The sequence below is a fragment of the Bubalus kerabau genome, chromosome 17 (assembly GCF_029407905.1).
Source record: "Bubalus kerabau isolate K-KA32 ecotype Philippines breed swamp buffalo chromosome 17, PCC_UOA_SB_1v2, whole genome shotgun sequence".
NCBI lineage: Eukaryota > Metazoa > Chordata > Mammalia > Artiodactyla > Bovidae > Bubalus > Bubalus kerabau.
The window spans coordinates 60,337,253-60,362,175 of NC_073640.1; the positions used below are offsets into that span (position 1 = coordinate 60,337,253).

The 24,923-nt window shown below is 52.5% G+C and overlaps 2 protein-coding genes across 2 annotated transcripts; both read right to left on the reverse strand.

Annotated features, from left to right (window-relative positions):
- Positions 1 to 652: 652 nt before the first annotated feature.
- LOC129631754 (kallikrein-5-like) lies at positions 653 to 10,559 on the reverse strand. The gene is made up of 6 exons (XM_055552988.1): positions 10,441 to 10,559; positions 10,065 to 10,148; positions 7,237 to 7,498; positions 5,552 to 5,808; positions 5,242 to 5,375; positions 653 to 1,150 (listed from the first exon to the last, which is right to left on the reverse strand). Exons 2-6 carry the CDS (start codon positions 10,135 to 10,137, stop codon positions 995 to 997), a joined length of 882 nt encoding a protein of 293 aa, XP_055408963.1. The 5' UTR covers positions 10,138 to 10,148; positions 10,441 to 10,559; the 3' UTR covers positions 653 to 994.
- Positions 10,560 to 13,955: 3,396 nt separating this feature from the next.
- Positions 13,956 to 17,176, reverse strand: LOC129631786 (kallikrein-6-like). Its single transcript, XM_055553043.1, has 3 exons — positions 16,892 to 17,176; positions 15,315 to 15,451; positions 13,956 to 14,197 (listed from the first exon to the last, which is right to left on the reverse strand). Exons 1-3 carry the CDS (start codon positions 17,013 to 17,015, stop codon positions 14,045 to 14,047), a joined length of 414 nt encoding a protein of 137 aa, XP_055409018.1. The 5' UTR covers positions 17,016 to 17,176; the 3' UTR covers positions 13,956 to 14,044.
- Between the last annotated feature and the right edge of the window lie 7,747 nt (positions 17,177 to 24,923).

Genomic DNA, 24,923 nt, shown 5'->3' on the forward strand with positions numbered 1-24,923 from the left:
TCCTTTGCCATGTAAAGTCATGGGACTCCCCTGGTGGCTCAGACAGTAAAGAACCTGCCCCCAATGCGGGAGACCCGGGTTCCATTTCTGGGTCAGGAAGAACCCCTGAAGAAGGAAATGGCAACACACTCCAGTATCCTTGCCTGGACAATCTCATGGACAGAGGAGCCTGGTATGCTGCAGTCCATGGGGTTGCAAAGAGTTGAACACGACTGAGCAACTAACACACACACGAAGTCACATATGCACAGATTCCCAGGATTAGGATGTGGACACCTTGGGACGAGGGTGGGGGTGGCTACTGCTCCCCCACACCCTTCGGACCATCCGGTATAAACACGCCCCTCCCCCAACATTCCTTTTCTTCCCCCATGCCCTGTTCTCCTTTTATTCATATCACTTACACACTTATTAGAGTATAAAATGTGTCTATCTTTTCTGTTCTGCCTGCTGTAGTATCCCCAGCATGTGGACCCATTCCTAGCAGGAAATCGTCAGTCGATCAGCATTTGTGAATAAACTGAAAAGCTGATCAAAAGAATCTGTTTCCTGCAGTCGCAAAGATGACCCAACAGAGCAAACAGCAGTGCAGAAGGGCCAGTGACTTGTTCCTGGCCACCCGGCCTTTCAAGGAAGACTGTACACATGGAGCCCGCTTCTCAGGTGCTTTATTTCTGGGATCAAATCTGGGTCACAGCTGCAGAGAAGGTGGACTCTGGACCTGAGGAAGGAAGCACTGGGGAGACTGAGGTGCAGCCTTCGCCCTGGGTGTTATGGGGACTGTCTTCAGGATCTGACCAGAAGGACTGGTCTCTCCACTGGGGAGAGGGGATCTTGACTCCAGGTGGAGGGCGGTGCTGGAGAGATGAGCAACCTCAACATTTTAAGGAAAGAACTGGGGTCTGGAAGGAGTGTCAGGGTCCCTGCACAGGCGGGGACTTGTGGGGGGATCAGGGGGACGAGGGGAGTCCAGAATGCTGGATCCAGGAATGAATCACGAATTGCACTTGATAGTTTCCTGGATCCACTTGGTGAAGCGACAGAGGTTGGTGTAGACGCCGGGTCTGTTGGGCTTGGCGCAGGGGAAGTCTCCCCAGGACACGAGGCCCTGCAGGGAGCCATTGCAGACCACGGGGCCCCCAGAATCACCCTGTGGAGGAGAGAGGGAGGCACAGAGAGGCAGCGATGCGGGGAGGTAGAGGGAGGGGGCCACACAGATGAGGAAGACACCAGAGGGCGAGACACAGGTAAAGAGACACATGGAGAGCATATTACTCTTTCACCCCAAGTCCACCCTTCAGAAACCCCCTTTGTCCCTCTCTGGGCTTCCCAGGTGGCTCAGATGGTATAGAATCTGCCTGCAATGCAGGAGACCTGGGTTTGATTACCTGGATCAGGAAGACCCCCTGGAGAAGGGAATGGCTACCCACTCCAGTATTCTTGCCTGGAGAACCCCATGGACAGAGGAGCCTGGTAGGCTACAGTCCATGGGGTCGCAAAGAGTCGGACATGACTGAGTGACTAACATGCGCTGACCCTTTGTCCCTCTCTACCCAAAGCCTCTCTTTTCTGTCTGTCTCCCTCACGGCCTGTCTTTCCTTCTATTTCTTTCTCCCTCTTCCCTCCAACTGAGTTTCTCCTCCTGGACACGCCTTCCTTTCCCTTCCTCACTCTTTACCCATCCTTGACATCAATCCGCCTTGTACCTATACCTCACTTTTGCAGAGGAGCAGTCATCAACCCCTGGGTGAAGCTTTTTCAGCCTGGCACTGCTAACATTCTGCAGGCTCGCTCAGTCATGTAGTCGTGTCTGACTCTTTGCAATCCCATGGACTGTGGCCCGCCAGGCTCCTCTGTCCATGAGATTCTCCCGGCAAGAATACTGGAGTGGGTTGTTATTTCCTCCTCCAAGGGAGCTTCCTGACTCAGGGATGGAACCTGTGTCCCCCGTGGCTTTTGCACTGGCAGGTGGATTCTTTACCACTGAGCCACCTGGGAAACCCACTGGGACCAGACAGTTCTTCACTGTGGGCGGCTATCCTGTGCATTGTTAGACCTTTAGCAGCAGCCCTCCAGCCACTACACACCAGGCGCTCCCTCCCTCCCCAGACACATTGAGACAACCAAAAACATCTTCAGTCATTGTCACATGTCCCGCGGGGGTTCAGAATTGAGGATCGCTCTCGAGGACTAATTTGGGTTGCCTGTGCTTAATTCCCTTAGCTCCCTGTAATTACCCTTCCTATAATAATACTCTGCATTTTTCCTGTCACTTCTTGTTTATGTTTATGCAAAATCCCTCCAACCTGGCTTCTTCTCATATTATAATGCAGATGCTGTTTTCCAGGCAAAAAAAGCTCTGCTGCCCCAATTGCTAAATTTCCACTTTATTGTGGTTTAATTTCTCTCCTTTTTTGTTCGCTGTTGTTTAATATCCCTGCAGAGTTCCTTTCGCTCGGCAGTGAGTTAACTGCTCTGACCCTTGGCTCCTTGTCTGTAAAACAGAGTTAATAATAATGGTTAAATGGGTTAATTGAGCTGATGCTTCTGAACCACTTAAAAAGAGTGTCTGGCAATTAATTAGCTCCTATTATTATTATAGTATTAGTATGATTGTTATTACTTCTTGCTTTTAGTGGCCACACCCAGACAGCATTCGGGTATGAAAAAGCCACTTGAGGTTTAGGAAAAAAAAAAACCAAGGTACTACCCTTGGCTACAGAAAGGCTACGTATTTTACGATGTTGACATCCGGACACTAAGTGAAGTAAGACAGACAGAGAAGGAGAAACATCTCTTTTATGTGGAGTCTAAAAAGAAATGATACACATGATCTTATTTACAAAGCAGAAAGAGACTCACAGGCTTAGAGAACAATTTACGCGTGCCAAGGGGAACGGATAGTTAGGGAGTTCGGGATGGACATGTACATGCTGCTCTAGTGCAAACGGATAACCAATAAGGACCTACTGTAGAGAATGCAGAACTCAGCGTCATGTGGAATCCTGGATGGGAGGGGAGTGTGGGGGGAGAATGGATACATGTATGTGTGTGACTGGGTCCCTTTGCTGTTCGCCTGAAACTGTCACAACATTGTTAATTGGCTCCACCCCAATACAAAATTTAAAGCTTTTTTTTTTTTTAAGATTTTGGTATCTGAATCAGATTGCTTTCTTCTCATAAAAATCCCTCCATCCAGATGTGTGTGCTTCCAGTGTTAACTGGGAACAGAGATTAAGCGGGTGGACCTGGGAAGGTTTTGCATTTGTTACATTTGTAAGATTTCTGGGGTAGGGGAGCTTTCCCAAGACATCAGAATGGGTCTGGAGTGCTGTCTGAGCCCACAGCTTACTAAACACCAGTATTACTGAACATACATCCTACCAGCAGAGAGCTTGCTAATTTACATTCCTTTAGAGGGAGAAGGGTTCCTTTGGAGGGAGGGGGGTTTCCCAGGTAGCGCTAGTGGTAAAGAACCCACCTGCCAAATGCAGGAGACAAAAGAGATCCAGGTTTGATCCCTGGGTTTGGAAGATACCCTAGAGAAGGAAATGGCAAGCCACTCCATTATTCTTGGCCTGGAGAGTCCCATGGATAGAGAAGCCTGGCAGGCTACAATCCATGTGATCACAAAGAGTCAGACTAGACTGAAGCAACTTAGCACGCATCCAGACCTGACTACAGGGAAGGGTCCTGAGCTATAACATTAATTTCTGTCATCCTCAACAAATAAAGAGGCCATGAGAACATAAAGAAGCTGTGTCTTGGGAATCAAGAAGTATTTGCTGAACACTGGGTTCCACTCATCCTTCCACTCTCAACCTCTGTCCCCTAAACATGCTGGCTCTTTTTTTTTATTCTTTGAATCAGTGGAACTCCTTCCTGCCTCAGGGCCTTTGCACATGCTTTTCTTGCTCTTAACTTCTGCAAGGCTGGCTCCTGTGTGTCATTCAATCTCTGCTCAGATGTCACCTCTTCAAGGTCCTTCCAACCACCCTTCTGTATGTTGCTCCCCCATCACTTGCTATTATAAAACTACATTTTATTTTCTTCATGGTCCTTACCACTTTCTGAAACTGTTTATGCAGTTTCTTGACCATAGGATTTTTTTTTAATTTATTTACTACACCAATAACTTTGTGATCAATCTTGTCTATTAAATACTGCCTTTTAAAAAGTACCCCTAGTTCCTGTTTTCCTTTTTTGAGATGTTTTACAAGCATTTGTCAGAAAACATTCCTACTACAGATTTTGTGGGGATAAGATTCTTAAGACTACACTTGCCTGAAAAGTGCCAAAATAAATAAGACAAACCTGTGATGTTTATCGGGGCTTCCCTGGTGGCTCAGATGGTAAAGAATCTGCCTGCCATGCAGGTAACCCGGGTTTGATCCCTGGGTGGGGAAGATCCCCTGGAGGAAGGCGTGGCAACCCACTCTAGGATTCTTGTCTGGGAAATCCCATGGACAGAGGAGCCTGGTGGGCTACAGTCCATGGGGTCACGAAGAGTCAGACATGACTGAGCAACTGAACACATGTGATGTACGTGGTACGAAGGGTGGCCCCTTAGATGTGGGATCTTTTTTCAGGGCACACCCTGCCTGTCCATATAACACAGGCTTGATCTCTCCCTTGAGATGAGTGCTGTCTGACGCAGTGGCTACTAGCTACACGGTGTTCTTGAGCACTTGAGACACGGCTAGCCCCATCTGAGATATACTGTCAATGGAAAAGGACACACTAGCACAAACAAAAAAACAAACAAGAAAAAAAAAACAGGAAAAAGAAAAACCATTGAAAAACATCCACACTAGCTTTCAAAGACTTACTATGAGACTCAAAGGATGTAAAACACCTCATTCCTAATTCTTACATATTAATTACATTTGAAATGGTGGTACTAATGGTGGGATTAAATAGGGTATATTATTACTGCACGTGGCCCACCAGGCTCCTCTGTCCATGGGATTCTCCAGGCAGGAATACTGGAGTGGGTTGCCATTTCCTTCTCCAGGGGATCTTCCCCACCCAGGGATCAAACTTTTGTCTCCTCACTGACAGGCGCATTCTTTACCACTGAGCCACCATTATTATTATTATCATCATTATCATTGTTATTATTTGCTGGGTCTTCATTGCAGCAAGTGGGCTTAGTTGTCCCTCGGCATGTGAGAGTTTATTTCCTGAATCAGGGATCAAACCCATGTCCCCTGGAATGAATGGAGAAGTCTCCAGCCTTACCTGGCAAGAGTCTCTGCCCGCCTGGTCCCCAGCGCAGAACATGGTGTTATCTATTTGATTTGGATAGGCCTTCTTGCACTGGTCGTCACTCAGCACCATGATGTTCAGGCACTGGAGGGCTTTGGGGAAGGTAACTGTCGAACAGAGAGACCGCAGAGCGGGGTAGGCAGTGAGTGATGGAGGAAGAGCGGCCGGAGGGCGGGTGGAGGGCGGGGGCGGGGCGGAGAGACGGGGGAAAGGCAGAGTGCTCAGAGACGAAGGAGAGAAGGCAGACATAGGTGGGCATCGAGAGAGAGACCCGAACACTCACCCTGGGGACTGCTGGTTGTTCCCCAGCCAGACACCAGGCAGCTGGTCCCAGCAGAGGGACAACGGGAGGCGATGTTGATGGGCCTGACATACGGAGTCTCGCGGATCCTTTTGTTCAGTTTGATGAGCATGAGGTCGTTGGAGTGGCCGGGGTGGGAGTAGCCAGGGTGGGGGATGGATTTGATGCCCTTGAACAGCTGCTGCCCGGACTCATACATGGGTGACAGCGAGTGGTGGCCAAGACGGACTCTGAAAAATCTGAGGAAGGTGGGTGCTGATCACCCCACCGACTCTGATCCCGACACCCATATGCAATGCCAACTCCCATGCCAAACCTACCCCTAACCCCAATTTCACCCCCATCCTCAAACCCATCCCCGACACCATCTTTGCCTCCAACCCTTTGCCTAACCCCACCCCAGTCACAATGGCAAACGCGTCTCTAGCCTGTCCCCAGTGCCAACTCTAATCCTTTCCCCACAGAAAGTGAAGTGAAAGTCGCTCAGTCATGTCCGACTCTTTGCGACCCCATGGACTGTAGCCCAACATGCTCCCCTGTCGATGAGATTCTCCAGGCCAGAATACGGGAATGGGTGGCCTTTCCCTTCTTCAGGGGGTCTTCCCAACACAGGGATCAAACCCAGGTCTCCCGCATTGCAGGCGGACTCTTTACCAGTTGAGCCACAATGGAAGCCCCCCACAAAAACCATGAACAAATTCATTCTCAACCCCAAATACAGCCATCCTCTATCTCACATCTAACCATGCATGCTAAGTCGCTTCAGTTGTGTCCAACTATTTGCAACCTCATGGACTGTAGCCCACCAGGCTCCTCTGTCCATGGGAGTCTTCAGACAAGAATACTGGAGTGGGTTGCCATGTCTTCCTCCAGGGGATCTTCCCCACCCAGGGATCAAACCCATGTCTCTTACGTCTCCTTCATTGGCAGGCAGGTTCTTTACCACTAGTGCCACCTGGGAAGCCCAATCTAACCATGTCCAACCTCAAATCTGAACATCTCCAACCCCACCCATAGCTCTAATCCCAACTCCATTTTCAGTCCTACATCTAGTCCCAAGCCCCACCATATCTGAATTCCATTTTTGTCTCCACTGCATCCCCATCTTCACCAGAGCCAAAATCCAGAGCTCTAATTCCAGAGCCAAACCTAATACTATCTCCATTCCAAAGCATCAGCATATGCATGCTCAAACCCAAACCCAACCCATTCTCGACCCCAAACCAGCCCTCACCCAGGCCTAATCCTTTAAAGAAGGCGTGTTCAGGCGTATCCCGCTCTTCGCGGCCCTTTGGACATGACCGTAGCCCTCCAGGCTCCTCTGTCCATGGGATTCTCCAGGCAAGAATACTGACAGTGGGTTGCCATTTCCTCCTCCAGGGGATTTTCCCTACCCGGGGATCGAACCCGCGTTTCCTGTGTCTCCTGCCTTGCATTCGTAACCATCCAGCGCTTGCATTTCCAGCCTCAAATCCAGCTCATCCCTAACTCCCATCCCCTACCACAACCCCCTCCCAGTCTAACGTCATCCCCGCCCCACTCTCCTCCCCAGCTCCATTCTAAATTCCGCCCCCAACTCTGCCACCTCCTGCTCCCTCGACCCCATCCCATCCTCACCAGACCTCCCATGCCCCTCCCCCAGCCCTCCTCTTGGAGCCCCCACTCACTGCTTGCGGCAGTGGGCAGCCGTGAGCAGCCACTGCGGGTCCACCAGCACGGCCCCACAGTAGAGCTTGTTGTATCTCACCAACAGCGCAGCCTGCCACGGCTGGCTGTTCCTCTCGCAGTCGGTCCCATTCACAATGCGGCTGCTGCTCTCATCCGCCCGGGTGTCCTCCGTCGCCCCAGGCCTGAGGTCCGGGGTGCTCCCAGAGGGCCCGAAGGCAGACGGGTCGTCGCAGGAAGCCACATCGTTTGCAAGAACTGGGTCTAGGGGCAGAAAGTGGGCGGGATGGCGCTCGGGGGCGGGGCTTGAACTCAGGGGGCGGGGCCAGTCGGTGGATGAGGGGCGGGGCTAGGGCCCTAAGGGGTGGGGCCTAGTTTCCAAAAGTGAGGAAATCAAGCCTTCTAAAGAGCCGGGTCTGGGCTTGTGTGGGCAGGGCCTGAGATATGGGTGGGGCTTGAAATCGATCTGGACGAGGCCAAGGCCAGGGTCACGGGGAGGAGTGATTCTATAAAGAGCCCTGAGTTGGAGGAAGAGGCCAGGGCTGGGTTCTAGGAACTGTGGCCGGGACCGGAGGTAGAACCTGGCTCAAGGAGGTAAACCCAAAGAAGCTGGGGCCTTTCGTGGTGGAGGGGCACAGCCCAAGGACCCCGGAGTGTAGAAAAGTCTGAACCAGGGGTATGGTTGAAGAAAAGAGACAGAGCTAGGAAAAGTGCTCAGACTAGGGCAGGGGGAAGGGGTTCATCGGAGTGGGGCGGTGGGGAGCAGAGTTGTTTTGTGAATTCAAAAACACAAATGTGCACCCTTCTTCCTCACACGAACCTGCACGAAGGGACCCAGATACCTTATTCCATCACCGGTTCTCCCATCGCCTGTTCATCGCCTGTCTGTGACGGCTGTCACAGACATGCACACACACAGCGACATGAATCATCCCCACACGCAGCTCTGCCTCGGGGTGCAGACGCTCCCCAAGTACACTCATTCGGGGGCGGCTGACATTTTCCCAGTGGTCATGTATGGATGTGAGAGTTGGACTATAAAGAAAGCTGGGTGCCGAAGAATCAATGCTTTTGAACTGAGGTGTTGGAGAAGACTCTTGAGAGGCCCTTGGACTGCAAGGAGATCCAACCAGTCCATCCTAAAGGAGATCAGTCCTGAATATTCACAGGAGCTGAATATTCATGCTGAAGCTGAAGCTCCAATACATTGGCCACCTGTTGCAAAGAACTGACTTATTGGAATAGATCCTGATGCTGGGAAAGATTGAAGGTGGGAGGAGAAGGGGACGACAGAGGATGAGATGGTTGGATGGTGTCACCGACTTGATGGACATGAGTTTGAGTAAGCTCCGGGAATTGGTGATGGACAGGGAGGCCAGGTGTGCTGCAGTCCATGGGATTGCAAAGAGTCGGACACAACTGAGTGACTGAACTGACACGATCTCACTCACCCACACACAGCATCTTAGTGACCTGTGTGTGTGTATATATATATATATATATATATATACCCTGTGCACAGACATGTAGAGACTGCCCCTCACTTCTGCACACAGCACGATAGCATAGTGACAAGGTTAGATAGACTCTGTGGACCAAGCATGACACAGGGCAAGTCACCTAGCCTCATTCACTGTCACACAGCCACTGTCTCATGGTGACAGCCTCTTCTGCACACTTGGTCTGTTACAGGAGGGATGGGAACTCCACACACACCACTGCGTGGTCACTTATACAACCCCTACAAACACGCAGTCATGGGACTTCCCTGGTGGTCCAGTAGTGGCTAAGACTCCAAGCTCCCAATGCAGGGGGCCCAGGTTCGATCCATGGTCAGGGAGCTAGATCCTACAAACACATGGCCATATACAGTCACTCATACATAGAGCCTTAATCAACCACACGAAGTTGTTGTTGTTCAGTCACTCAATTGTGTCTGACTCTTTGCAACCCTATGGGCTGCAGCATGCCAGGCCTCCCTGTCTCTCACCCTCTCCTGAAGTTTGCCCAAGTTCATGTCCATTGCATCAGTGATGCCATCTCGTCCTCTGTCATCCCCTTCTCCTCCTGCCCTCAATCTTTCCCAGCATCAGTGTCTTTTCCAATGAGTTGGCTCTTCACATCAGGTGACCAAAATACTGGAGCTTCAGTTTCAACATCAGTCCTTCCAATGAGTGTTTCAGGGTTGATTTCCCTTAAGATCGATTGGTTTGATCTCCATGCTGTCAAACCAGTGAGCAATACATGTAGCTGTCACAAAGAGAGCCACCCATAACCACCCATAACCTCTCACCCAGCCACAATCACACAATCACAGATTGCTATGTGAAGGCACCTAGCCACACATTTTCACGGCGCCAAGCACTTTTGTCAGACACAATCCTGTGATGCAGGGACAGAAACCAGCTGGCATCCATACACACAGCCAAACAGCCACACACAGCCATACATGCAGTAGCACTCACAGCACACACACAGCCACCCACACAATCATTGAGACACACACATCATCTTAGATGCACACACACTCAGTCACACGATCACATGTACAGTCTCAAAGGGTAGTCCTACCTGTCAAAGATAGTCACTTGATATGGGAAAAGGCACCATACACACACTTACACTCACACACACACACACACACGCTCACATACGTAGCAGTCCCACCACCACACACAATCACAAATGCAGATTCGCAGTCACCCGACCCTGGTGGCCATAACTGGTCACATGGGGTCCCCCTGGATCACAAAGTCCCTGACAGCTCCCCAGCCCTCTCCTCCCACCCCAGCACGGTTGGCCTGTGTGCACACACTGAGGTCCTGGTTACCTGTCGCCCCCAGAATCAGGGCTGCGATTAGGGCATGGACCATCCAGGACCAGGGGGCTCCTGCTGCGGCCATGGTCTTTGCACCTGATGGAGGTGGGTGGGTGAGAAGAGGATGGGCGGGTGATTCTGGGACCACTTATCCCACCTCCCATCTCCTTCCACATCCTGTTGCTCAGAGCAGAGAGGGGCCATGAGCATGTGGTCCACCCAGAGTGCTGAGTTGAGACAAGGGGGAAGTTCTAGACTTCGGAGCATCCTCCCATCTCCGGTCTCCGAGCGAGGATGGACATGGGATGGAGGACCCGGACGCATCCTTCCCAGACCAGAGCCCACGCGAAGCCGTCTCTCCGTCCCTTCGCCCCTCCCCAGGGCTCACCTGTCGCGTCCCCCAGGTGGCGGGTGGGGACCCGGGTCCCGGCTCAGCCGCAGACTCTCAGGCCGCCGCCGCCGCCGCCGCCGCCGCGATCCTGCAGCAGCCACCTCCTCCTCCTCCTCCTCGGCTCCCGGCACCGGCCTGGGTTATAACCACCCACTGATCCCCGGGGCGCATTCCCGGGTAGTGAGGCGCCCTACCGGGCTTTAGCAACCACTCCTCCGGCCTTCCCCCCACCACCGCCCCCAAAGTATCCCCCCACCCAGTCCCGAAAGCCACTCCCTACCTCCCTGGCCCCGGGATGGGGAGGGGTCTCCAGAGTTCTGGCCGCGGGGCCTCTCCAGCCTCAAACCCAGCGCCTCGCACGCTCGGAGGCGCGCTGGGCTCGGTTTTCCGTCTTCCCTGTGCCTTATCTCGTTCGGCTTCCCCTGCCCGCCTCCCTCTGCTCTAGGCTTCTCTCTGTGTTCCGCTGGCCTTGGAATCCTTCTGAGTCTCTTTCAGTATTACGGCGCCTAACCGGTGTCTCTTTCTGCTTTATTTCGTACAGCTTTATTGAGGTATGACTGGGCTACAATAAAATGCTCATGTTCAATATGTACAATGTGATGCGTTCTGACCCACGTTCATCCAACCACCACCCCAACCAGGGTAACAAATGTATCCATCACCTCCAAAATTTGTTCATGCCCTTTTGTATGTTTCTGTGCTTCTCAATTAACCTCTCTTTCTCCACACCCTGGGTCTCTTTCTGTATCTTTTCTGTTACCTCTCTCTTTTCTGACTCTACCCTTCCCTGTCTCCTATCTCTATTTCTGTCTCTGCATCTTCTTCATCTTCTTCCCCTTCTTCCTCCTTCCCTCTCTCTCTCTATCATTGAGTGCGTGCATCTCCGCATCTCTCTGACCCTCTGTCTCCCTTGCTGTCCATTTGGGGCCAGAAAAATTCTGGCTACGTTGCCGAGGGACCCCCTCAATGCCTCCTCCTGACCCACATCCAGGACCTGGTGCTTTGGGGGCAGAAAGGGGCAGGGATCTGGTCTAGAGGCCCCCGCAGGTGACTTCCACAGACTGCTGTGCACAGCCAGGTGTGGGCGAGAATTGGGCAGGGCCACCTGCCAATGGGGAAGGAAGCCAAGAGGCTGGGAGAAGGGGTGGGTGGCTCCTGGCCCCTCAGGAAATGGGGCGCTGGGTGGGGACCCAAAGGGTGCCTACTTCCTCCCTGCTTCCGGGCCATCTGGGGCTGCCTCTCCTGACCTCTTACCATCCAGGCTCTTCTTTCGGTCTGCCCCCCAGCTCTCTGCATCTGTCTTTAACTGTGTCTCCAAGTCTCTGTCTCTGCTAGGATGTAAGAGCCAAGGACTCATCCGACACCTACTTTCTGAGCACCTACTGTGTACCAACTCAGGTCTCTCTGTGAACAAAAACAGACAAGGACGTCTGGAGATGCTGCTTTTGCAGAGCTCATGTTCCTTGAGGGCAAAACCCAAGCTGTCTTGTTCACCTCTATAATCCAGAACCCGTTGACTGGGAGGATTTAAAGCCCTGAGGTTGGTTTTAGTGTGTAGGGAAAAAAAAAAAAGTCAAAACATAAGTCTGAGGCTTATTTTGCCTATTGCAATGAATATTTCATGCATTAATGTGACAAACCCTGCATCCTACTTCTTTCTTAGTCTCTTAAGCTTAGCTCACTCACCTTTTTTAATTCCAAATTCCAGAAAGGTTTTTTTCTTGTTTGCTTTGGTTTGCGGGGACTTCTTTTTTGCATTTTAATTTATTATTGAAGTAGAGTTGATTTACCATGTTGTGCTAATTTCAAATTTTGCCTTGATAAAATTTCACCTTCCTTTGGTTCTTGAGACATCTAAGTGTGTTTTTTCTCAGCTCTAAAGATCTTTAGGATCTAGAGACAGTCTGAATGGACCCTCTGTGATGATTTCTGACATCATTCTACTCTGCAGGGCAAAACTAAGGTTGCCATTCATGTTGGTGAAGCAAATAGACCGTGGTCTCTGACCCTCCCTCTGATCCTAACTTCTGCTCCAAACTTCAGCTCCCATGTTGGACCCTCATCTCCCTTTCTCTGGGGACCCGCTTACTGCTCCGTTCAGCTTCCCGGGAGGATTGCTGGCTTAGATGGCCTTTTGTCTCAGAGCTCGTGCAGTGGGACTAAGTGAGGAAGGTCTTTCTGAGGACAGGGCGTAGGGTCGTGCGCAGTGCATGTGGGTGGAAGAAGCCTAGCAGGCACATGCAAGCCTGGGTCTTTACCCAGTTCTGCCTGTCTGCTCCCCTCATTTGGGGGGAGTGTCTCTGGTCTCTCCACTTCCATGCCCATCCCCCTCCTCTCCCCTCAACTGGACTGCAGCGCGATCTTTCACATATCTGCCTCCGATCCTGTCCGTCCTTTTCTCAAGGCCCTCAGGATCAAGGTCAAGTTCTTCGGCCTGGCACTCAGGACCCAGTGTCATCTTCCACTGACCTACATTCCCAGCCCCATCACCCACTTCTCCAGCCTCAAACCCTAGCCCCCACCATCCTTGATAATTTACCATGTCGAGGACACATCGGAAGTTCTCACCACCCCCCGCCCGCAGATTTTTCTACAGGTCATTAGCATCCTGAGAATGCTCCCGACCCAATTACTTTCATACGGTGTACTCAGATTCAGCCCCCCTTCTCCAGCCCTCCCAGCCCCAGCCCCTGCTCACCTCACATCATCTCTCCCTTCTGGTCCATCCTGCACGTGGTCCCAGAGCTGTTCGTACTCACACTCTTTCCATGGCTCCGCACTACCTCAGGAGAAGCCCCAGACTCCCAACCTGGGGTCTGGGGTCCTTTAGGATCTGGTCCCTGCGCTCTCCTTCCCTCTTCTCTCCCATCAGTCTTACCCACTCACAGTGGCCTCCCAGCCCTCTCATCTCCCTGCTGATGTTGTTACAAGGGGAGTTTAGTGGAGAAATCCACCTTCAGGCAGGGCTGGTACAAGGTGGAGGAATCAAGGGCATCTTCCCTGAGGGGGAGGAAGATCAAGTTGGGTTGTGAAAGAGGACTAAGGATATCCGAGCTTCAGAGAGGCAGATGAAGGATAAAAGCAAAAAGCACCACAAATAATAAAATTCACTCTTTTATTGTTCACGTGGGTGTGCCAGGCACTGTTGCTTGTGTTTCACACTTTTACAACCTTCAATCTCCCCCACCACAGCCACTGCCTTATGAGGCATGTATGATTCTTATCTTCATTTTTACAGAGGAGAAAACCTACACAGTGAAGGAGGGCAGTTCCTGTGGGTACATGGCTAGCAAGTGGGGGAGGTGGGACCCCCCAACTCGACTCTGGCCAGACAAGAGACCACTTCTCTGTAGGAAGAAATTGAGCCCATGGGGTCATCAAGGGAGGGAGAGATCACTGGAAGGGAATTGTTTGTATTCTGTTAGTGGCGGGGGTAAGACCTAAGCCCGTGTCCACCGTCACACCTAGCGATGAGAGGGTGGGGCTGGGGTAGAACCAGGAAGGGTCTGCACTGTGGTGTCACGGCTTTTTATTAAGCATTAGGGTTAGGTGTAGGCAGGAGGAGGGGAAGAGGTCAAGAGGTGGAGGTCACAGGTCAGGATCAGTTGGCCTGAATGACTTTTTGGATCCAGTGACCGTATCTGCAGACGTCAGTGTAGACACCCGGCTTCTCCTTGGAGCCGCAGGGGACGTTACCCCACGACACGAGGCCTCGGAGGCGGTCGCCACATACCAGTGGACCCCCGGAGTCGCCCTGTGGGTGAAGAGGGGGAGAGAGTCAGACACAGACCTGCAGGAGAAAGAAAAAGAGACGGCAACTTCCCTGGGGGTACAGTGGACCGGGAATCCACCTGTGCAGGGGAGGTGGGTGCAATCCCTGTTCTGGCAAGAGTCCATGTGCCACAGAGCCGCTAAGGTTCTGCTGCCACTAGTGAGCCTGAGTGCCGCAACTCCTGAAGCCCGCGTGCCCAGAGTCCGTGCTCCACAATGAGAGAAGCCACCGCAATAAAAAGCCCATCCACAACGAGAGAGCAGCCCCCGCTCACCGCAACTAGAGAAAGCCCCAATGACGACCATAAACAAATAAATAACTTTAAAAACCTACTCTAAAAAAAAAAAAAAGAAAAACAGACAGAAGGAGACAGAGAGACATGTAGAGAGGAGGTGAAGATACTCAGATGGAGAGAATGACTCATATACAAAGAGAGACAGACAGACACAAAGTCACAGTCAGGGGAATAGAGACTGAGGGAGACTCAGAAACACAGACATCTCTAAAGGGAGGATGGACAGTCTCAGAAATGCAGCTTCTCTTCCTGCCCTTTCCTTGCATCCAACTCACTGGGCATCACCTTTCTCTAGCTTTGTCTCCTTCTCCCTCTTGGCTGGTCTCTGCAGATCCTCCGATGCAGAGGGGTCAGTTTGGGCATCGGAAGGGGAGATCCAATGGACGACGTGGCAGGAATCCAAGTTAAAGGTATTTGGAAGAGAGGATGGGGCCCCTTTGCTCCCTGGCTAGGGTCTCCCTTCTGCACAGCTTGGCTATTTCCAAGCAGGATGGTGGGGGCTCTGTTAGAGGAGGGACAGTCTCCTGGCACCATCTGCCTCCTGACTGTGTCTCTCTGGTTCTTGATCTCTTCATCTCCATCCTTGTCTCTGCACTTCCTGTCTCTGCTAATTGGCTCTTTGTCTCTGCCTGTCCCTGTCTGTGTTTCTGTGTATGGAACTGAATCTCTCTCTCTTTTCATGCCTCTGATTCTCACCCAACCTGGCTCTATGTGTGCCTGTCCCTTCCATTTGGTCTATGTGTCTGTCTCTTCCTGCCTGTCTACGTCCTTGGCCATGTAGCCGATGGGTCCCGGCGTCCTCACCTGGCAGGAGTCCTTCCCATGCTTCTCATCCCCGGCACACACCATGTTTTGGGTGATCTGGCCAGGGTAGGCATGATCACACTTCTCACGGGACACCAGGTGGACGTACGCACACTGGATGGTGTCGGGGTATTCACCTGCAAAGACAGATGGGCCATGATCACTTCACAGTCCACCCTTCTCATTGATCCTCCAACATCTATAAATCCTCCCTCCCCTAATGATTCCTATTTCCCACTAGTTCCATTATTCCTGTTTGTCACTCATTCTCAACACCCACTTCCACTGCCTGACTCCTGATTGGTCCTTCTTCCCATCACTCTTCCTTCCCATTGGCCTGTCTTCCTCATTAATTACCCCTTCTCTCAGTCAGGTTAGTCGCTCAGTCATGTCTGACTATTTGCAACCCCATAGACGGCAGCACGCCAGGCTTCCCTGTCCATCACCAACTCCCGGAGCATGCTTAAACTCATGTGCATTGAGCCAGTGATGCCATCCAACCATCTCATCCTCTGTAGTCCCCTTCTCCTCCTGCCTTCAGTCTTTCCCAGCATCAGGGTCTTTTTCAGTGAGTCAGTTCTTCGCATCAGGTGGCAAAAGTATGGGAGCTTCAGCTTCAGCATCAGTCCTTCCAATAAATGTTCAGGATTGATTGCCTTTAGAATTGACTGGTTTGATCTCCTTGCAGCCCAAGGTATTCTTAAGAGTCTTCTCCAGCACTACAGTTCAGTCTTCATTTCCTATTGGTTTTTCCTTTCTCTTAGGTCCTGCCTCCACTTGTCACTTTTCCACTGGTCCCACCTTCTTCAGTATTCTCTTCCTCTATTAGTCGCTCCTCTGTTATATCCCGTCCTCCTTCACTGGACCTGTTTTCCCATTGGCTCATCCTGATTGGTCACCACTTGACTGTGTGCCTTTCCTAACTGGTCCCTTCTTTCCTCATTGGTTCTCCCTTCCTATTGGCCCTTCATCCAAAGTTGTGCTCCCTCATTGGTTGTTTCCTAAATGGCCTCGTGTTCCCCTGTTGATTCCCCCTTCTTTTTTGGCTCTTCACTCACAGGCCCACCCTCCACGGTTCCTGCTGATCTATTGGGTTTCTTTCTGCCTCTAGACCTTTATCTACTGACCCCTATTGACCTTTGACTCTTCTCAATTGGTTCCTCCACTATCAGCTTTCTCTACACTGTTCGCTTTCTTGATCCACATCCTTCAGCCGGCTTCCCTGCTTTATTGATCTCTCTTCTTCCATTAGTCCCTCCTCCGTTTATCCTTTCTTGATCATCATGATCAGTCCTTTTTGACAATTGGCCCCCTTCCTGATTGATATCTCTGCAATGACCTTCCCTCCTCATTGATCCTTCATGTCATGTCCCACAACTCCGTTTCAACCAACTGTTGGTCTGCGCTCTTCTCTGGCTGTTCACTTGTTAGCCCAGCTCTCGAATTTGCCCTCCCTCCCCATTGAACTTTGACCCACTAATTCACTCTCCCACTGACTCTCACCGTGAACCACCTCCCCCCACTATGACCCATCACCCAGTGATGACGGATCACCGCATCATTCTCCCACTACTGACCGTCTGCCATCTTGCCCCAGCCTAGGATGTGGCAGCTGGCGTGGTTGGCTGAGCAGTCTCTTTCCAGGGCCAGAGGCTGGATGTGGTTGGAGAGCCTGGCCGGCCGTGACAGACGCAGCAGCATGATGTCCTGGTCGTGGGTGGCGGCATTGTAGCCCGGATGGGCCACGGTCCGGACGACAGAGCTCTCCTCCTGGAAAAACTCCCTTTGCTGAAGGTTGTGCTTCCCCAGGTAGACCTGCAGATTCCTGGGAAAGGAAAGGGCGGGGTCTCACCTGGAGGCCTTTGGACTGCAGCTGAGACTCCGGGGGCGGGGACTACGGTGGGAGATGGGGTAGCCTGGTGCACCATGAAACATCTGGCCTGCTGCTTGCCTCGTGGTCTTCCCAGCTCAGCAAATGACAACTCCATCCTTTCAGAATAACCCCGAAGGCTATTCGTGACCCTTTATGTGTTGCTTCATATCCAAGCTGTCCAGAAATCCTTTTGTCTCTCCGAAGCATATCCAGAATCTGACCACTTCTCTCCTCCCCCATTGCTACCATTTCGGTCTGAGCCACAGTAATCTCTTACCTGGACTGCAGCCTCACTGGACTCCTGGTTTCTACCTTTAGTCCTCTCTGTCTTCTACAAAGCAGCCAGGGCTATTTTAACAATACAAGCCAGCCGTGTACTTCCTGTGCTCAGCACCCTCCCATGACTCCCATCTTGCTCAGAGTAAAGGCCAAAATTCCCACTGTGGTCCATAAAGCTCTGCACAATCTGTCCCCATTATCCGTCAGCCGTGTCCCACTCTCCTTCTCTTTCTGCTCCAGCCACACAGGCTTCCCGGCCTTTCCTTGAACACAATAGCCATCCTCTCACCCCGGGACATTTGCACTGGTTGTTCGACCTGCTAGCAGCTCTTTCTCCCAGATACCTGCATGCTTCACTCCCTCACCTCCTTCAAATGTCACCTTCTCAGTGCGGCCTTCCCTGGAAACTCAATCACAGTGCAAATATTCAGGCTTCCCTGGTGGTCCAGTGGTTAGCAATTCATCTGCCAGTGCAGGGGACACGGGTTCGATCCCTGGTCTGGGAAGATCCTACATGCTGCGGAGCAACCAAGCCCATGCACCACAACTACTGAGCCCATAGCCACAACTAACATCTGAAGCATCTGAAGCCCTCACGCGCTACCGCCTGTGCTCTGCAACCACAGAAATGATATCAGTGAGAAGCCTTCCCACCGCAGCTAGAAAGTAGCTCTCACTTGCGCAGCAATGAGGACTCAGTATGGCCAAAAATAAAAAATATATATTATTTTAAAAAAAGATGAGATTTTTGTTTTAGTCAGATATATCCTCCTTAGCACCTAGACCAGTGTCTGGCCTATGACAGACATTGAATAAATATTTGTGAAATGGATCAAAGCGTTGCTCCCTTGCTCAGAAACTTTCTGTAGTTCCCTATTACCCTCGGAATAAAGCTCACGTGCCTAATCCCACTATTCTCTCACCCTCAGTGAACCAGTCGTTTTCCTTAGAACTCTTCAGACTGTTGCCACCTCGGGTCTTTGGGCCTTCTATTTCCTCTGCCCTGGATGCTCAGCCTGCTTCTTCATTTGGTTCCCCTTTCTCATTCATTTTCCGGGCCTTAGCTTAAATTTCATCTCATCAGAAAGTCCTTCCAGATACCGTCTTCAGTCTAAAGCAGGTACTTCTGCTCTTTTCTCTCATGGAGCCACCCCTGTTTTTCCCTTTCATTGGACTTAGAGTAATTTGTGATTATATATTTCTCCCCGCCACCCCCCACCCCCGCCCGCCCCCTCCAAGGATTCAACAGCTGTCTTCCGGTGCCTGTCTACTCCTGCGTTCCAAAGGGCAGAGACTCTGGGCAGCTCGCTGCGTCTTTGCTGAGTCCCCACGGCCCAGCTCAAATCTACCATTCATGGGCGCCCTTGGTCAATGAGCACTGAATGAATGAATGAGGATGGTGAGAGTGATGCCAGGTTTCCCTGTGTTGGGGGGAGACCACCCTGGAGGTCCTTGAGTCCTTGACCCTGCAAGGGGAGACCTCTGCTGAGGTCTTCCCCTGATGCCACTGGGGCGTGACACCTCTTGGTTTATCACTTGTTACTTCTCTGAGCTTCAGCTTCGACATCTGCAAAATGGGTCTAAAAAGTCTGTTACTGGGCTTCCCTGATGGCTTAGATGGTAAAGCATCTGCTGCAATGCGGGAGACCCAGGTGTGATCCCTGGGTCGGGAAGATCCCCTGGAGAAGGAAATGGCAACCCACTCCAGTATTCTTGCCTGGAAAATTCCGTGGACAGAGGAGCCTGGTAGGCTACAGTCCATGGGGTCGTAAAGAGTCGGACACGACTGAACGACTTTGCTTTCTTTCACTGTGAGGGATTCCAGGTGCCTAACTAGACACATGGCCCATAGTTAGCACTGAAAAAAAATGGAGGCTGTTGTTCCTGCAGCTACTGGTTATTAGCGCCCTGAGGATTGGTCCTGGACCTGTGGTTGTTTAGTTGCTAAGTCGTGTCTGACTCTTGCGACTCCACAGACTGTAGCCCTCCAGGCTCCTCCATCCATGGGATTCTCCAGGAATGAATGCTGGAACGGGTTTACGCTTCCTTCTCCAGGTAATGTTTCCGAGTCAGGGATCGAACCCATGTCTCTTACATCTCCTGCACTGGCAGGAGGGTTCTTTACCACTAGCGCCACCTGGGAAGCCCTTTCCAGAGTGCTCTTAAAAATGTAAACTGGAACTTGCTGCTTCGCTGATGAAAACCCTACGAGGCTTCTCCCTGCAATTGGAGTTAAAGCCACCCCTCCCTACAGGGCCTGGTAAGGTCCTCCTTCCCCATTTAGAAGGTCGGTTTACTAAAGCAGCAGTTTTGCTTGTTTTCCTCACCGCTCTGCACCCCATAGGGCCCCAAACGCTGCCTGGCACGGATATGGTACTCAATTAAATACTGTCCAGTTGAGCCTGGTTATCAGACGGTGTCATGATGTGAGAGCCATGCATTTCTGCACGAAACCCGCAGGGCCTAGCGTCAGCGGGGACACTCACGGTTTTTTGCAGTGGGCAGCGGTGAGGACCCACAGCGGGTGAATGAGGACGCCTCCGCAGAGCAGGTGGCCCGCCATGTAGAGGGCAGCTTGGTAGGGGTGAGACGTCTGCTCACAGGGCCCACCGTGGAGCACCTTGTCCTTCTCCTCCGCTTGGGCTGAGGGAGGGTCTAGTGAGAGGGGAGGTCTGGAGGTGTCGGCTACACCCCCCAAGCTGAACCCCATTGCTGCCTTGATCATCAACTTCATCTCCATCCCCAGCGCCAGAGCCAAACCCATCCTTAAACTTTCCTGTCTTTAAACCTGTGCATGCCTGCTAAGCCGCTTCAGTCCTGTCTCTCTTTGCAACCCCATGGACTATATATAGCTCACCAGGCTCCTCTGTCCTTGGGATTCTCCAGGCAAGAATACTGGAGTGGGTTGCCCCGCCCTCTTCCAGGGGGTCTTCCTGACCCAGGGACCAAAGCTGTGTCTCTTATGTCTCCTGCATTGGCAGGCAGGTTCTCTACCACTAGCGGCCACCTGGGAAGCCCATCTTTAAACCCACCTCTGACCAGTTTCCCCATGTCCCAAACCAACCTCAACCTCTTCCCCACCTTGAAGCCCACCTCCCACCCCTTCCCCACCTGCATCCCTCATCCCTAACTTAAACTCCCCAATGTCTTCCTCATTCTAAACCCCCTCCCCGGCATACCCGTATGTGTCCCCATTCCCAATTCCAATCTCTTCCCCATCAACCACCCCCCACCCCCCACCCAAACTGACTCCCGCCACCACCGCCCTTTTGCCCACCTGCAGCGACCAGAACCACTGCTATGACCAGCATCTTCACGGCCATTCCTGAGAAGGGAAGCCAAATCCTGCATTAGTCCCAGCCTCAGGGTTCACCCAGGCTCCTCCCTCCCCATCCTCCCTGGCTGGCCATGCTCTCCTGATCCTTGGCTTCCATCCTTCCCATTTAGCCTCCCAGTTTCTTATCTTCCCAACCCATGCCTTCCATCTGAGGGTCCCACGAAGGCGGGGATGCCAGCGAGGGCCCAGGACCTGCTGCTCACCCTGCCCTTCTCCTTATGTTTCTACACTCATTCTGTTTCTCCTCTTGGCTCTGGTTCGCCTGCTCAGTAACAGGACGGAGGGCCCCTGAAGCTCTTCCCTTGCCCTGGGGTTTCTCCCCCTCCCCTTGGCTCTGAGCTTACCTGTCACTTGCCTCCACACCTGGGGCTTCTGCTGGGGCCAGCTGCAGGGGGCAGGGGGTGGGATGGGCTGGTTCTTGGGTTGGGGCAGGGACAGGAGGTGTCCCGAACGGATGGATGGACAGGGAGACGAGAGAGTCAGAAGTGCAGGGAGCTGGGCAGAGAGAAGGCACGCTGAAAGCAGAGGCAGGCAGAGATAGAGGGCCGAAAGCGGAGAATGTGGGCGCCCAGGGCCTGGCGGACAGACACCCCAGTGCCCTGGCCTGCCTGGAAGAGGCCCGTCCTGTCCTCAGATGCTCCCATGCTTCCTTTTAACCCCTGCCGCCCCGGGCCCCTGGAGCAGGAGGCGGCCCCGCCCTTGCCTCCTCCTCCGGGCCTCCCACACGCATTCCTCCCACCCCCACTGCACTGCTCCTGCTGACCCCTGGTCCCCGGTTCAAGGGAGGGGGTGCAGGTGCCTGAGTGCACCAGGGGGGCGACTCCCCGACTCCCAGGTCAAGGAAGGAGGGGCTGGGGGGCTGGACCCCCGGGTCTGAGGGAGGAGGGGCTGGGGGCTGAGAATTCTGGACCTCCAGGGAGAAAGGGGCTGGAAGTCTGCACACCTGGATCTAAAGGCAGGAAGGGCAGGAGCTTGTCCTCAGTTCCTAGACTTCTAGGTCCTCTAGCACGACAGGTTGGGAGGACCCCAGAAGGCCTGTGTCCCTGGCAGGCACGCAGTACCCCCGGCCTTCAGGCCTCCCACCGCTCCTGTGAGCACTCTGGGGCCTGCGGGCCATCAGTACCCGGGGCACGGGCCACCAGGCGGCAAGGGTTCAGTGGGGTTGGGGTGATTCACCCACCTGTCCTTAAGTTGCCTCTGTGGGTGTTCAAGAGCCTCCGTGTCCCCGCAAGACAGAGCAAGCCGACCAGCAAGAGAGCATGTGTCACCAAGCCGGTCCCCACCCCGGCCCCAGGCTGGGGTGCAGAGCCAGGCGCTATGGGGAAACGGCCTTCGAACAATCGGGCTTTGTCCGCCCCCAGCACCCTGTGCCATGCTCCTGGCACCTCCATTTCTCAGGCTCTCTTCCGGGCAGGCGAACAGCGGCTTCATCAATAACTTCCCTTTGTCCCTCTCCGACTGTGCTTTGATTGTCCGTCCACCTCTGGCCGGATACCAAGGCTCTTGACCCTCCTGGTCCCCCTCTTCCATGTCTCTGTCTGTCCATCTCTCTCCCTGGCGGTGGTGGCAGCGCCTCCATCTCTTGTCTGTCTGCTTCTGTCTCAGCATCCTTTGCCTGTTTATCTTTTTCTCTGTATCTCTGTCTTTCCCCCTCGATTTTCTGTGTTTCCACTGACACGCTAAATCTCTCTTCTTACCTCTCCTAGCTTCCCCTGCATTGCCAGGAGAAGTGTGTGTATGCACAGAGGGGTGTTAACTCCTGGAGAAGGGGCGACCTGGAGGTGGGAGCCCCAGGGGAGCTAGTGGGACCAAGGGGACTTCAAGACTTGAAGATTCACATGTATATGGAACTAAGCATGGGCCATGGAAATAGGCAGGGATGCAGGAAGATTGGGGAGCTACGTGAGAACGTGATAAGTAATGGGGATTCAGGAAGCCATGGAGGTGTCCAGGGAAGATTTGAAGAGGTGTCTTTGAACTTGAGCTTGCGATCAGGAGGAGAATGGGGGGTAGTTCAAGGATCTGGCCCAGGTGGGGAAGCAACTGACTGGTGATGAGCTGGAGCCCTGAGGGTGTGTGTGGCCGCGTGTTGGGAAATGGGTGTGGTGATCAGATGGGAGAGGTGGGATGGAAAATGGAAGCTTTTGGGAAAGTCATTGGGTAATAAGTCCAACTGATATGAATAATGTCTACCTCAGCAACCAGCATGGGCCTGGCAGGCAGTACAGGTTAACATTTAATTCTTGCATTAAATCAAATTGTCACCACCTTTGCTCGGGCCCCGTCACCCCTGGGATGAAAACCGATTTGGCATTTGATATGCTCTCTCTTGCCTGGAGAATCCCCATGGATAGAGGAGCCTGGAGAGCTACAGTCCATAGGGTCTCAAAGAGTCGGACAGGGTGGAAAGCAACGGAGCACGCAGGCATGCTCTCCGGGGAAGCTCCTCCCACCCCCACCCCCAGTCTCCCCCAGCCCTTCTCATTCACCTCGCCACTGAACTCAGCATCTTCTTCTCAGGACCCCCACCCTCCCAGATATCAGGCTGGACCACTCACAGCCACTGATCCCCAAGCACTGTCCCCCCACCTCCTCTCTCTGTGTGATCCCCTCTCTCCGTCCCCATGTCCCTGGTCCCAGGTCAAACCTGCTTCTCTCCCATCTGGACCATTATTGCAAATTCTTCCCTGTCTCTGTATCCTTCACATGACCTCAGAGGCATCTCCCTGTGTCCAGAGCTGACCCTGCCTCTGTCCTGCTCACACCCCTGGCCTGGGTCCCTCAGCATCACCCGGACAAAGTCCCAGCCCTTCAGCATTCAGGGCAGCTCTGGGCAATAGAAATATAATGCCAGGGACACGTGCACTTGTAAATTTTCTAGCAGCCACCACAATTTTTTTAAAGTAAAATATTCATTTTAATATCTCATTTAGCTCAATGCATCCAAAACAATATGATTTCAATGTGACATCAAAAAACAATTTTAAGGAGGTGGTTCGCTTTCTTATTTTTTGCGTAATAAGTGTTTGAATCCCACGTGCCTTTTACACATACATGGCATGCTAAGTTGCTTCAGTCATGTCCGACTCTTTGCAACCCCATGGACTGTAGCCCACTAGGCTTCTCTGTCCGTGGAATTCTCCAGGCAAGAACCCTGGAGTGGGTTGCTATGCCCTCCTCCAGGGGATCTTCCTGACTCAGGGATTAAACCTGGGTCTCCTGTATTGGCAGGTGGATTCTTTACCCTTTGAGCCACCAGGGACACCCCTTTTATGCTATGGCACCCCTCGATTGGAACTTGCCACATTTCACAAGTGTGGAGCCACCAAGGTGAGTGGCTGCCTTATTGCCCTGAGCAGCTCTGCTCCACTTGTCTTCTAGGGCTCCAGCCATGGAGACTAGTTTTCCTGAACCATTCATTACATGTCTTCTAACCTCTAAGCCTTCGCTTATGCTGTTCCCCTCTCCCACAATGCTCTTCCCACCTCCTCCTGGCAACAGCTTGTCATTGCTTCATCATTACCTCCTTCAGGAAGGTGTCCCTGAACACCACCCAACTTCCAGCCCCTTGCAGGTGGGTTAGTCACTCTCATCAAAGTTCCGGCTTCTTCATATCACCAGCTGGGTCCATTTCCCACACTTGGACCATGAGCTCCTTGAGGGCAGACCCTAGGGCTGACTCATCCCTGTGTCCCAAGTAGCAGCACAGGACTTGGCCCAGAGGAAGCCTTAGGAAATGTTGACCAAGTGATTAAATGATTTCATTACACCCACTCCTGTTTTACAGAAAAGAAAACTGAGGCTCAGAGAAGGGAATTTAGTTGCTCAACCTCGAACACCCAGAAAACGATGGAGCCTGAACTGGAACTCAACTTCCAACATGGCGGTGGACATGACCCATCTCTTGGGCGCCACCTCTGGATCCACCTTACTACCCTATGGCATGGGTGGATTTTTGAGGAGCTGCAGAGAGCCCCTTAGGAAAGGAGGGAGGTGGTTGGCAGTGGGGAGTGGAAGAAGCTCTAACAGAGAGAGTGAAGTGCCCAGGACTCTAGGCATTTGCCAGTGGCCTTCATGGTTTTGCCATCCCCACACGCCATGCATGCTTATCCTCTGCAAA